The sequence below is a fragment of the Typopeltis vanoorti genome, chromosome 6 (genome assembly GCF_054136105.1).
Source record: "Typopeltis vanoorti isolate ZY-2024b chromosome 6, IOZ_Tvanoo_1.0, whole genome shotgun sequence".
Lineage (NCBI taxonomy): Eukaryota > Metazoa > Arthropoda > Arachnida > Uropygi > Thelyphonidae > Typopeltis > Typopeltis vanoorti.
In genome coordinates, this window is record NC_143554.1 from 94,161,272 (window position 1) to 94,173,309 (window position 12,038).

At 35.5% G+C, this 12,038-nt stretch overlaps 1 protein-coding gene across 8 annotated transcripts in view; it reads left to right on the forward strand.

Moving 5' to 3' along the window:
* The window catches only part of LOC150105717 (C-Jun-amino-terminal kinase-interacting protein 4-like), a 615,637-nt gene that overhangs the window by 163,723 nt on the left and 439,876 nt on the right, over window positions 1-12,038 (forward strand). For 7 of the 8 annotated variants that reach the window (XM_090394309.1, XM_090394311.1, XM_090394312.1 and 4 more), the window contains one exon: window positions 8,961-9,081. In XM_090394309.1, the coding sequence (XP_090250435.1) occupies window positions 8,961-9,081 (121 nt within the window). The remainder of the gene's footprint in view (window positions 1-8,960; window positions 9,082-12,038) is intronic. The other variant, XM_090394310.1, reaches the window with a different exon arrangement.

Sequence of the window (12,038 nt, forward strand, 5' to 3'; positions counted from 1 at the left end):
TTTGGATATAGAATTGTAAGAGAGTCTGATATCCATTAAATATGACAAGTGCTTTAGCCATTTACATTCCATTAATGTCTTGATCGTAAGAGCTTCTCTTACTGTAAAGATAGAGAAGAATTAATGTTATGTGCTCTCTTGATTAAGAGTTTGACAATTCCAGTTTTCTGTAAGACTTGATATTGCATAGCTTTGGCATATACACTTGGAATATACTTGGAAAGAAGTCAACTACCCCCCCCCCCCATATGCAAGGTGCTTTGTGCCGTGTAACGAGTCACGTGTTTGTAGCAGGTATAAATTAGGAGAGTGGATGAGGACAGCCAACTTCAGATGAGCTTTGAATACAGTGCAGAGATTATGTTTTTTTTATAGTTCTGCTGCTCAGGATATAAAGAACAGTGATAGCATTACCGGTATTTCAGTATTCTGAGAGCAGTCTGAGGAACAGTTAATTTGTCGATCTTTTTAGCATTGTAAGAATTGGACAACTGATGAATAAAGGAGAGTTCACTATGGGTAGAACAAAGATTGAAGGATCTATTAAAAAAGTTTTGATAACACCATTGTTAAGAGGGAGGGAAATAGTGGGAAAGTTTGTTTATGTATCTACCTATGTGGGTGGGTTTTCTGTGAACTGAGAAAGAAAAGGTGCAAGAAAGGGAAGATGTATGATTAGGGTATCTAGAAAAATATCATCATCATCATCAAATTCCTGACATGTACCCTCAAGGGGTGTATAGGATATAGCACTACATGAAAAACTTACATCATTACTAACTTCCTATCAGCAATTTTACTCCAAATCAATCTGTTGTCTGTCATTGCTCGAACATTATCAGATCTTATATTTCTCTCTTCTAAAAAAGCAGGCTGTTATTATTTTCTTTTTCTATACTGAACTGGATTCTGGAAGTACTGTCTGTTGAGATTAAGAAGGAAATACTTTGTAATAGACATTAAGGATTAGATTTATTTTTAAATGGAAGAAAAATGTTGCAGATGATAGTATTACCATGGAAAACATATAATTTTATTGAGAAAAAAGTAAATAAATAAATCCAGCGTAAAATTTCGATATATTTCCTTAATGCAGGGGGTCGGCAACCTGCGGCTCTTTGAATTAATAATTGCGGCTCTTTTTATTATTAAACGATCTATCTAAACATAGAAGTAAAAAGAAATATTTTTAGGTCAAATGACCCCTAACCATATGTCAATACTCAAAAAACGTCAGTTTACATTGGGCAATTTACATTGGTCAGTTTACATTTACTCTGCCTGGCTGATCGTTACCACGATCAGCCAGGCAGAGTACTACTTTGTAGCGAAAATTAATCACTACAAATTAAATTAATTTATAGCGAATGGTGATTGCTACGGTAGCGCTACGATCGAGCAGTTGGCTTGGACACGTTTATGACGGCACGCTAGGCTAGCACATGTAGCGCTATGGTAGCGCTTGCCTGTCAGAATGTGCCCATTGTCTTAGCATATAGTGCAGGTGTGGTATGTAAATCTGCTCACTTTGTTAAAATAAGTAAAGATTTTGTAGTGGACATTGCCGTGCTTTTATTTACCGGTGATTGTGTTAGGTAACATGAATATGTTAACATTCGATTAAATATTAACAAAATAAAAATATTTTTATAGTATTTAAAATGTCAGTAAAGAAAGAGAAATATAGAAGAAGAAAATCGGGAGTTTAAAAGTGAATGGACTGAAACTTACGCATTTGTAACAAATACAGCAGGATTTCCAATGTGTTTAATATGCCATGAAAAGCTTTCAAATAATAAAAAATCAAATATACAAAGACATTTTTTAAATAAATATGATGCATTTGACAAAGTATATCCATGGGGAGATGAAAGAAAAAAGGCAGTTGAAGAGTTGCAATGCAAAGTAAATCTAACTAAATGTTCATTTTCCAAATGGATAAAAGAATCAAGAAATACAACTATTGCTAGTTTTCTGGCCATTCAAGAAGTTGTTAAATGAGGAAAACCTTTTACGGAAGGTGAATATGTGAAAGAATGTTTTATTAAAATATCCGAATATCTTTTCTGCGATTTTAAAAATAAAGCGGAAATAATTACAAAAATAAAAGACATGCCATTATCTGCTAAGATTGTAAGGGATAGAACTATATGAATGGCAGAAGATATAACAAATCAGCTGGTTACAGATCTAAATTCAACACCAGGATTCTCCATTGCCTGTGACGAATCATGTGATGTGGATGATATTGCACAGATTGTACTTATTTGTAGATACATAAACTCTCAAGGACCTCAGGAAGAATTACTCGATATACTGCCACTTACAGGACAAACTCGGAAGAAGACATTGAATCTGCTGTTACCACTTGCTTGAAAAGTAAGGGTATTAATATTAACAAAATAATATCTATTTTGACCGATGGGGCGCCGAGCATGAAAGGTACAAAAAAAGGTTTTGTTTCTTTATTTAAAAAACAAATTTTGCATGACGTGTTTTCCTTTCACTGCATAATCCATCAAACTTTTCCAAAAGAGATAATAGTAGTGATGGATTTGGTTGTAGAAATTGTTAACAAAATAATGGCAATACCGCTACATCATCGGAAATTTTGTGAACTTCTTAAAGAAATCAATTGCTAATATTCCGATCTTCTTTTGCATAACAGAATAAGATGGCTTTCCAGAGGTGCGGTGTTGATGTGATTTGTCACCTGCCTTGGAGAGGTTAAGTTGTTTCTAAGACAAAAGGACCTTGAATATGCACAGTTAGAAGATACTGTTAGATCCTGAATGGAGAACTTTACTTGTAAAGTTCTCCATTGAGGATCTAACAAAAGTCCCCCCTTTCAAGAAAAAAAAAGTTTTTCTGTTCTCTCAGAGAAACCCTTTTTTTTTTTTTTACTCCTTCCTCAGTTCCCTGGGGATGATGCTTCTGTTTAGCCTGGGCCTTAGAGCCAACTCCGAGTTCATGTCTAAATAAACAACACAACAAAAAAACTTTTCACCCCCCCATCTGATAGATTTACACTTCCTCCAATGACCAGCTGGGTTATGCTCGCCTAGTCCTTTTCGAGTTTTGTACTGGGTATCAACTAACTTCTTGTAGGAGGAAAATACATTCTGCTCAACACCAGCATAATTTATCTCTAGAATATCTTTGTTTGCTTCCCACTCATCTCTGATTGTACCCTTTTCTTCTGATTGTATCCCTTCTCCCTTTTCTTCAATTAAGTTAGGACTCAATGAGTTTTCCGACGTGGAAAGCTCATTCATTTCGGAGCTGATGTGGTTAGTAAGCTCTACATCTCCCCCAGTCGGTTTATGCCCTCTCTTTCTCTGGATTTTCTGACGCTCATGGGCACTTCCCTCACCTTGAACTAATGATCCCTTTCCAGCCTCTGTATCTCTATTCTTCCCTTGAAAGCAGACTTCCCTTTTTGAGTAATTACAGGAGAAATTGTATTTTGATAAGAAGTCATTCCCCAAGATTAATCTTAAATGAGGAAGTGAGTTTCTAGGCAGAATTATAAAATTGTGCCACACGTGCATATTAAATTCGGGCAAGTTCACTCTTAGTCTCACTGACCTCGTAGTCTGGGTAAAAGTGGAGGATATTCCCAAAAGTTTAATGGGCCTTCTTAAATGTTTAATCCTACCCTTTACATATGGCTCTATCTCTCTGAAATAGTTCATGGAGATTATCGAAGCCTGTGAACCTGTGTCAATCAATCCCTTGAAGTTTTTTTCACAGATCCTTCCTTCAACAGTTAGTTCAGTGTCTTGTTTCTGATCTCCCCTTTTTCTTGCTTGCTACAAACGTGACGGCATCTGAATGGGAATTTCCCTTTGAATAGCCTTGTCTGTCGAAGCAGTTATGGGCAAGATGTCCTAACTTGTTGCAGCTACAGCATCTTGGATCCTCTCGGTTGTAGGCCCTAGCATTATCTCCTTCTGAGGACAAAGGAGAGTTGCTACAGCATTTGGCAGACAGCTCCATCATTTTATGCATCATGGAATCTATCTTATCAAGCAGAGGTCTCTGCATCCTTTCAAACTCCTTGTGAACTATATCATTGATTCTCTGATCTTGTAATGAGGACTTCTCATGGGTTGTCATACAGACTGTTGTCAATTGACTGAGCACAAAATCTAGACGTTCCAAGATGAGTTGCTCAGTTTCTCCACTTACTGTTTTATCAATGAGCGAACCTCGCTAAAATTTTGACTGTTATCAGCAATTTGGTAAACTGTCTCAGGTCTAGTTTCTTCACTTCCTTTCTGTTTTTCTTTCCTTTCTGGATGTTTCTTTTCAGTGCCCTGATCTTTAATGCTGTCTCTCTCTTCTTTGATCACATTGACAGACCCAAGAATGCCTGCGGGACAAATGTCTCTGAGCAGTTGCTCCCTCTGTTTTACTGCATTATAACATTCTTCTAAGTTTGATATATTTTTTCCGTATGCTGTCTCCTTAAGATCTTGTTTCAATCCTGCCCTCAAGTGCTGGAAGAAAGACGGAACAGTTTAGGTGGTGCCTGTCTTTGTCCGAAACACTTAGTGTGTTGGCAAGATCCAACAACCTGTTATGGTAATCGGACACACTTTCTTTGTTCTTTCTGTACCATTCTTTGGAGCTTCCACAGATTCGGTCCCACGTTTCTTACCCTTGAGAACTGTGAAATAAGGACTTCTTTAAATTTAACATAACTCTGGGTTTCTTTCAGAACCGGTGAGGAGTGAAAATAGGTTTTACTCTTTCCAACTAGCTTGCTGCACAGCAGAATGAGCAGTTTGAATTCACTCCACCGACCAATCCTTCTCAATTCCTCAATGTACTTGAAGAATGCAACCACGTCATCAGATTCATCACCCGAAAACTGAAGGAATACCTGTTGGGGATTAATTGTTCTAAAAAACTCTGAGTCATCTAACTCTGAGCTTGTAGGTGGGGACATACCTGCATTCATCTTACAAATTCAACACAATATATTTTTCCTCAAAATTCTAATTAATGCAATAAATGCCTGATTGGCTGATACTATATCAAAAACCAACTTATAGTGATTAAGGATGTGTCAACTTTAAATTCTAGGGCCCTAATCACATCCTGCCAGCTGTGCCATTGTTACGTCGTTACTTTCTCTATATTATACCTTGTTCTACCTATAAATAGCCCTCTTTCTAATCTACTGTTGTGCCTTTAAAATATTAATTCAGATCTATTTCCTCTTCGGATATTGGTAAAATTTTTATTATGCTGTGCCTACCAATATCCTATAACAGAAGAGACTCTTGTTCAGGGAAACAGTTCCAAATTCAAAAGCATATACACAACATTCAATCCTATAATCTCGCCTTCTAGATTCAGTTAGCAGTCGTGACCTGAATCTCACTTAAGCAATAATATCTAATTTCTTCCTGCCAAAAGGTTCTATTTCATAAGCGGTGGTTTGAATTTGTAATCAGGCATAAACTCAGGTATAAGGTACAAAACATGTTTATTGGAAAAACACAAAACATTTACAGTTAAGAAAATTCAAATACTCAATAGAACAAAACTCACTGTAAGCTAAGGTTCATACTAAATCAGAACAATGAAATTGAGTAAGCTAAATCCTTCAATTACGAAAAGATAAGATTAAGTGTAAGCATTACACTACTAGGATATAATTTCTTTCACAGGTTATTCACAGAACATGCTTTGAACACTTTCATTAATACTCTCTCAATAACTATCTTAGTTCTAAATTTCATTAGTCAGGCCTAGTCATTCTCAATCAAAATACTGCCTATCAACAATTCTTCTTTGTTCCACGTGGTCTTAACTAATTCAATCAAATTCTCACTTAAAAGTTCTCTATTAGTGTCCTCTGTTTACAGCATACACAAATTTCTTATTCTTCTAACCAATTTTTAACATAGAATGAAATTCTTTACATTACCGGATCTTTTCAGATTTCATGCCGCCATCTCATGTAGATCTAGATTACCTTACTGTATAGTTATCGGCTGTCTTTTGCACCTGGCGATGCACTACGCTTTTCTTTGAATCATTTCCAGACTGTGACGTACTGTCTACCACTCTGCAGGAAATTTTCTCCATTCTCCTCGACGGGACTTTATTCATAGGCTCGATTCTGCATAGGCTGTCGTAACACGATCAGCTTCGCTTGGAAATCCTCAAGCGTTCTCAAGAATAGCCCTTGTCATCCGACATCACTGTAGTGGACCCACCGCTCTCTCACGAATCCCCGACAAACCTCCTAAAACTTTAGGAGGTTTGTCGGAGATGTGTGTTTTGCAAGGAGATGTGTTTTGCATTATGGGAGAAACTGAGATAGGAATGATGTTAGCTTGCTCCACCTTTGCAACGAGTTTCCCAGTGTTGTACTACCTTACCCCAGTCCTGAAGATACATTCAGGTGCAAACTTTGTTTTCTCACACTTGGATAAAGGATTAAACTAAATTTATTATAGTCTAACCAAGTGAAAAATAAACTTTCAACATCTTTCTCTAAATCCAGAGTAATTTAATAAAAAGATGGCACACCGTTTGGCAGCTCCTATAGGTAGAGATGACCTTGCTAATGCTTCTGCCTGGTATCTCCACTTGGGCCTGCCTCCCACTGAAGAGACCTCAGTAAAGGTCGAAACTAGTCTGGGTAGTGGCCCTTCCCTTAATGCATAACATTATACATATCCGCAAGGAAATGTGTTTTGCATTATGGGAGATACTGAGATAGGAGTGATGTTAGCTTGCTCCACCTTTGCAACGAGTTGCCCGGTGTTGTACTACCTTACCCCAGTCCTGAAGATACTTTCAGGCGCAAGCTTTGTTTGCTCACACTTGGATAAAGGATTAAACTAAATTTATTATAGTCTAACCAAGTGAAAAATAAACCTTCAATTAACTTAGTTCTGTCGTATCTCAGTAATAAGCTAACAATTTTTAAACTCTCACTTTCTTTCTCACTTCCAATAATCTTTTCATATCCTCTGTCACTCTATCTTTGTCACTACTTAAATTATTAGTTTCGACAAATCCTACCTTTCTCATTTACTTTTCTCTATCTTCTCTAGTCTTGCCCTTTGAAAGCTTGAAATGTGATACAATTGACATGTGCGAATTTCATGATAGTATCACTATATAATATCACTTCTTTTTTTCTTGTATTTAACTGACTTACCTTATTTTTAATCTTCAGTGGTATGTGGCATAACAATCAAACAATGAAAACACCACAACAACCACAGTAATAAACTTAAAGCATAGATATTTCACACTTAAAAATATAAATAGTCAGTGTTGAAACAATAAGCAGCTCAAAGACAGGAATACAAGATAAATACAGTAACAAGTTTACCAATTATGCAGCAACAGTTTTTAATTGCTAAACTGATTGTTGTATTTATCATGTATTCCTGTCTTTGAACTGCTTGTTTTCACACACTGACAATGTACTGTTTTATTCAATACACCATATCTGTGTTTATCATTAAAGTTTATTGCTGTGGTTATCATGTTATTTTCCTTGTTTTACCTTACTTTTATTATAATAATTGTTACCGTACCTGGTTCATTTTTTCTTGTCCTGTCTGTCTGAATTTCTTTTAATCTTTTCTTGACTTTTTCCAATTCCGTTGTTGATTATATAATAATTTTTAGATAATCAGGATATTTCGAATGTCAAGTTATTCTCATATGTTACTTGGTTCAGTAATATTTCTTTTAATAGCTTTCAAAGGAACAGTTTATTCTGCTGATTTTTGATGCTAAATATGTTCTGATTACAAAGACATTGCACATCCTGCTTTAATTACTCTTATGCTTTAGTGTTCCTATTAAAGTACTTACCTATAATTTTCATAGTTTAGTAAATATCTGTGAACTTCTCTAATTCAGTTGGTATTGACAGTGTCCCTTAGTTTGAAAGATAGGTGTAGATCCCATCCAGAATATCAGAACTCTTAATAGAGACTTTTCAGCTGAATTTAAGTTAGCTAGTCTGATATTGACATGGTGTTTCATCCTGCAAGACATACAAAGCTGCCAGAGAATATATGCAATTAACAGACATAACAAACTATGGGAATAGCCACTAACATTTCTATTCCATGGGATTTGGTTCTGAAAACCTGCATAGTATAGTGCAAGCCTGCTTGAAAATATAAAAGCAAATATTCACTTAGCTTATAATTGTTCTAAGCTGCTTTTTTTCTCATATTCGTCAGTTGGCTGGTGATCTTATTTCTCCCCCCCTCTTTTATTTTCCCTGCCATAGAGCAAGTTTGTTTTAATTAGTATGCTGTGAAAGTACAACTGTCTTAGCATTTTCCTGTTTTTCAACACTTAACCTACAGTATGCAATATGTTGATCCTTTTAATTCCCATTGTTTCATTATATGCTCATAATTTTCCTTGAAGAAATTCAGCACTGTTTTTTTCATCCTTGTAGTTTCCTAACACTTATTCTAAATAAAAGATTATGATTATTGCCCACAGTAGTAATCATAATGGTTTCTTTAGAAGTCTCATATAGATTCCCCCCCCTGCAAAACAGAAAAATTAGACAACACATCTAAACACTGGTATTGGCTTCATCTGTAATTTAAATCAGTATTGGTTCCCATTTAAACCGTTTTCTTGGGACTGATCAAGGGATGAAGGATTGATTCAGCAGCTATGGGTCATTCTAAGAAGGAGGGAAATCAGTTTACAGTTATTAGGACTTCACTTCTCTTTTTCCTTCTTCCCCATGATGACTCCAGTTTTCCAAAAGCATGCTGCCTGCTTCAATTCCTGTTAATGCTAGTGCCACAAAATAAACTGTCCATATTTTTTTCTTTTCACTTTAAAATTCCTTATTGAGTTGCATTGTGTGAACACGTAACTTGATAATATACAATAGCACTTCATTTATGTATTTATTTACTTTATTATTATTGTAATTTTCTTTTCAGAAGATGGTTGGGTAGATGGTTTTGAATCAGATTTAAATGATGTTTTATCAACTCCTGAAATTGAAGATGTTGAAGATATATCACTAAGTTCTGCATATGGTCCTGAAAGAATTATTAACAAGTATGTAGTGTTTTAAATTTCTTCCATGATACACATATAGTAGTTTTTTTGTAAGCTGTAGTTTTTTGATACTGTGGGTGGGCGATTGTTTGATAAGTCTGATCTCTTTTGATGGTTTGATAATTTGGGAATCCTACTCCATAAATCAAAGGTACAGGTAGGTATTCAAAAATCCGGCAACCTCCGGACCTGAAGGGTGCCGGATTTTTGAAAATGCCGGATTTCGGATGGTTATATATGCTGTATATTTTTAACAGAAAATGACTACAGTACAGTCCTTTAAAGAAAGAAAATTAAACACTAAATGAAAAGCTTATGAAATTTTAATGTTCAACTAAATATAACAGTTCTACAGAATTTTAGTTCACCTGAATAATATAGTTCATATATAAAATATAAAATATTCTGAATAAAAAAGCACTTCCACTCTCTCTCTCTCTCTCTCTCTCTCTGTGATCGACAACGCATGATGTTTACTTTTTACGCCACCTCTTTTCTTTGCTGAATCCATAATGGGGCTATACAGCAGCAAATAAATGATAAAATGAGAAGGAATAAGCAGGTTATCGCAATGCTTATCGACTACAGCGCCATCAAAACATAAACATAAACAGAAAACATTGGCTCACCAATGCGGTAAATTTGAAAATGAACACTCCGAAATCCATGCCTGAGATCTGAAGGAATCGGATTATCGATGGCTGGATTTTTGAATGCCTACCTGTAACAATTTTTCATGCCACTTTAGATCCTCAGCAAGCAGGCGTTGCAAACATCCACTCTACATTGGGATTCATAATTAGATCTGAGTGGATAATCTGTTTTCCATCCTATAGGTGTGATTGTAAATCCCAAAGTAGAATGGATATTTGCAAAAGACTTTAGGTAGATAATTTTCATTACTGGATAGGATACAACTCCTGCCTCTGAGGATCTGAAGTGGCATGAAAAATTGCTGCCTTTAGTCTGCACATAAAAGGCTGTTTATCCTATAATACATATGATACTGAACATATGAATGGGTAAAAAGTCGAGGAGAAAGAAAATAATAGTTATGAACATTGTATTCAAAGACTTAAAAATTGTATTTTTTAGAAATAATAGGAGTGGGGGGAAGATATTGTTCCAAACTATATTTTTGGAAGTGTTGAATAGCAACAGATTCAGAGGATTAGATTTAGAGGCTTAATGAAGTTGCCATTAGCTATTGCACCTAAACAAGCACCAGCACTAGACTTTAATGTCCAGATTTCGAGGAGACTGGGGAAGAATGGGTACCATTTTGCAGAAATAGCACCCATGGATATCTTTGTAGAAAATGCAAGAAACAGGAACTTAGTTTCTGTCAGTCTGGTGATAATGGTATTTTTTAAGGAAATTACATTGTAAACTAATTATTAATTACAATAAATTGGATTAATATCCAAGATTTTGGCAATATTATTTCTGATTTCTGCTTCTGAGTCTTTTTTTTACTATCCTTTCTTCCAATTGGATCCCAGTGATGGTTGGGATCCAACTCCATGCCACTGTTTTTGCCATGTGTGACTCATGGACATCTGGAAAAGTGTGTGGGGGGGGGGAGGCAGTCCTGGTATTCTTGCATTACTTTGACCTCTGTTTGAGCAAGATGGGTGGTCTTGGAAGGCCACTATGGTAAGATGAAATTTCAGTTGGCAGTTTAAGAAAGACCAGCCAGTTTAGGCAATTAAACTGGCTGGCTTTTCTTAAAAGATGTCAGGACATTGGAATTTTAGCTACTTGTGTCAAATTAAAAAAGCAAGTTCAAATCCAAGAAAGCCCTCCATATCTACAAGTGTGTCAGTTTTGCTCTGCTACGTGAACACATTGCTATTACACACACTATTTTTTCAATACCAATGTAGCCATCAGCTCATTACAGTCTGAGCGATTTTTAAGATGGAACTTTATACTATTCTCTTTAATTTTCAGAAGCCTCAGCCCAAAGGAATTCTTGAAAATAAAAAATAAACATATCAGTAAGTACAACAGACTTTTGGATTCTGAACCCATTCCTCAAGTTCAACCTCTTTATATAGTAGTCAACATGTCATCAAAAAGGCTAACGAAGCTGCCGATTACCTCTACTTGTTGCACCTAAACAAGTAGAGGTAATCCTCATGTAACGCGGTTTCTTATACTTATACAACGTGGTTTTGATATAACACAGTCTGCAAATTGTAGTAACCCTTGTTGAACGCGGTACTTATACAACGTGGTTTTGATATAAGACGGTCTACAGACTGTAGTAACCCTTTATCTTTTCATATATTTTTCAACGCACGACTTAAAAATCTAATTTTATCTTTGGTAAATTTGCGCATGTAGTTATAAGTAGGGATTAGGGGAAATACCCTGTAGCATGCATGTATGTCAATTGTTTACCGAAGATTCTGATTGTGATGAATCCGTTAAAGAATTCAGTTTAAAGAAATTAGCAGAAGGATTGGACTTGGCAAGAAAGTTATTTTATGGATAATGATCTCCCAATGGAGCCCTCCGGAAAATTCACGAGACAATTGGATATTTGTTTAGCTCCATGTTATGAACTTAATAAAAAATTGCAGCATAGTGTTAAGCAAGGTCTTATTACTGACTTCTTGATAACTAAACCAGCTGAAGTATGCAATGAGAATGATACAAATGATGTCCAAGAGATTTCAAGTGATGACGGCATCCAGCCACTCATAAATGAAGAACATTTACGAAATGTTAGTTTTGAAGAGCGTCATGATGATTAAAATATACACTTTATTTTATTTTGCCTAAAACATTTATGTATTATGTGCAATGAAGTTTATGTACAATTTATAAGTTTTTATAATTTTATGCTATGTATTTGTTTCATAGTTTATATGTTTTCTTAACTTACATGAATTACCTGAATTAAATAAAAATATATTTTTGTTGGATATATCATTGTTTATATAATCTTA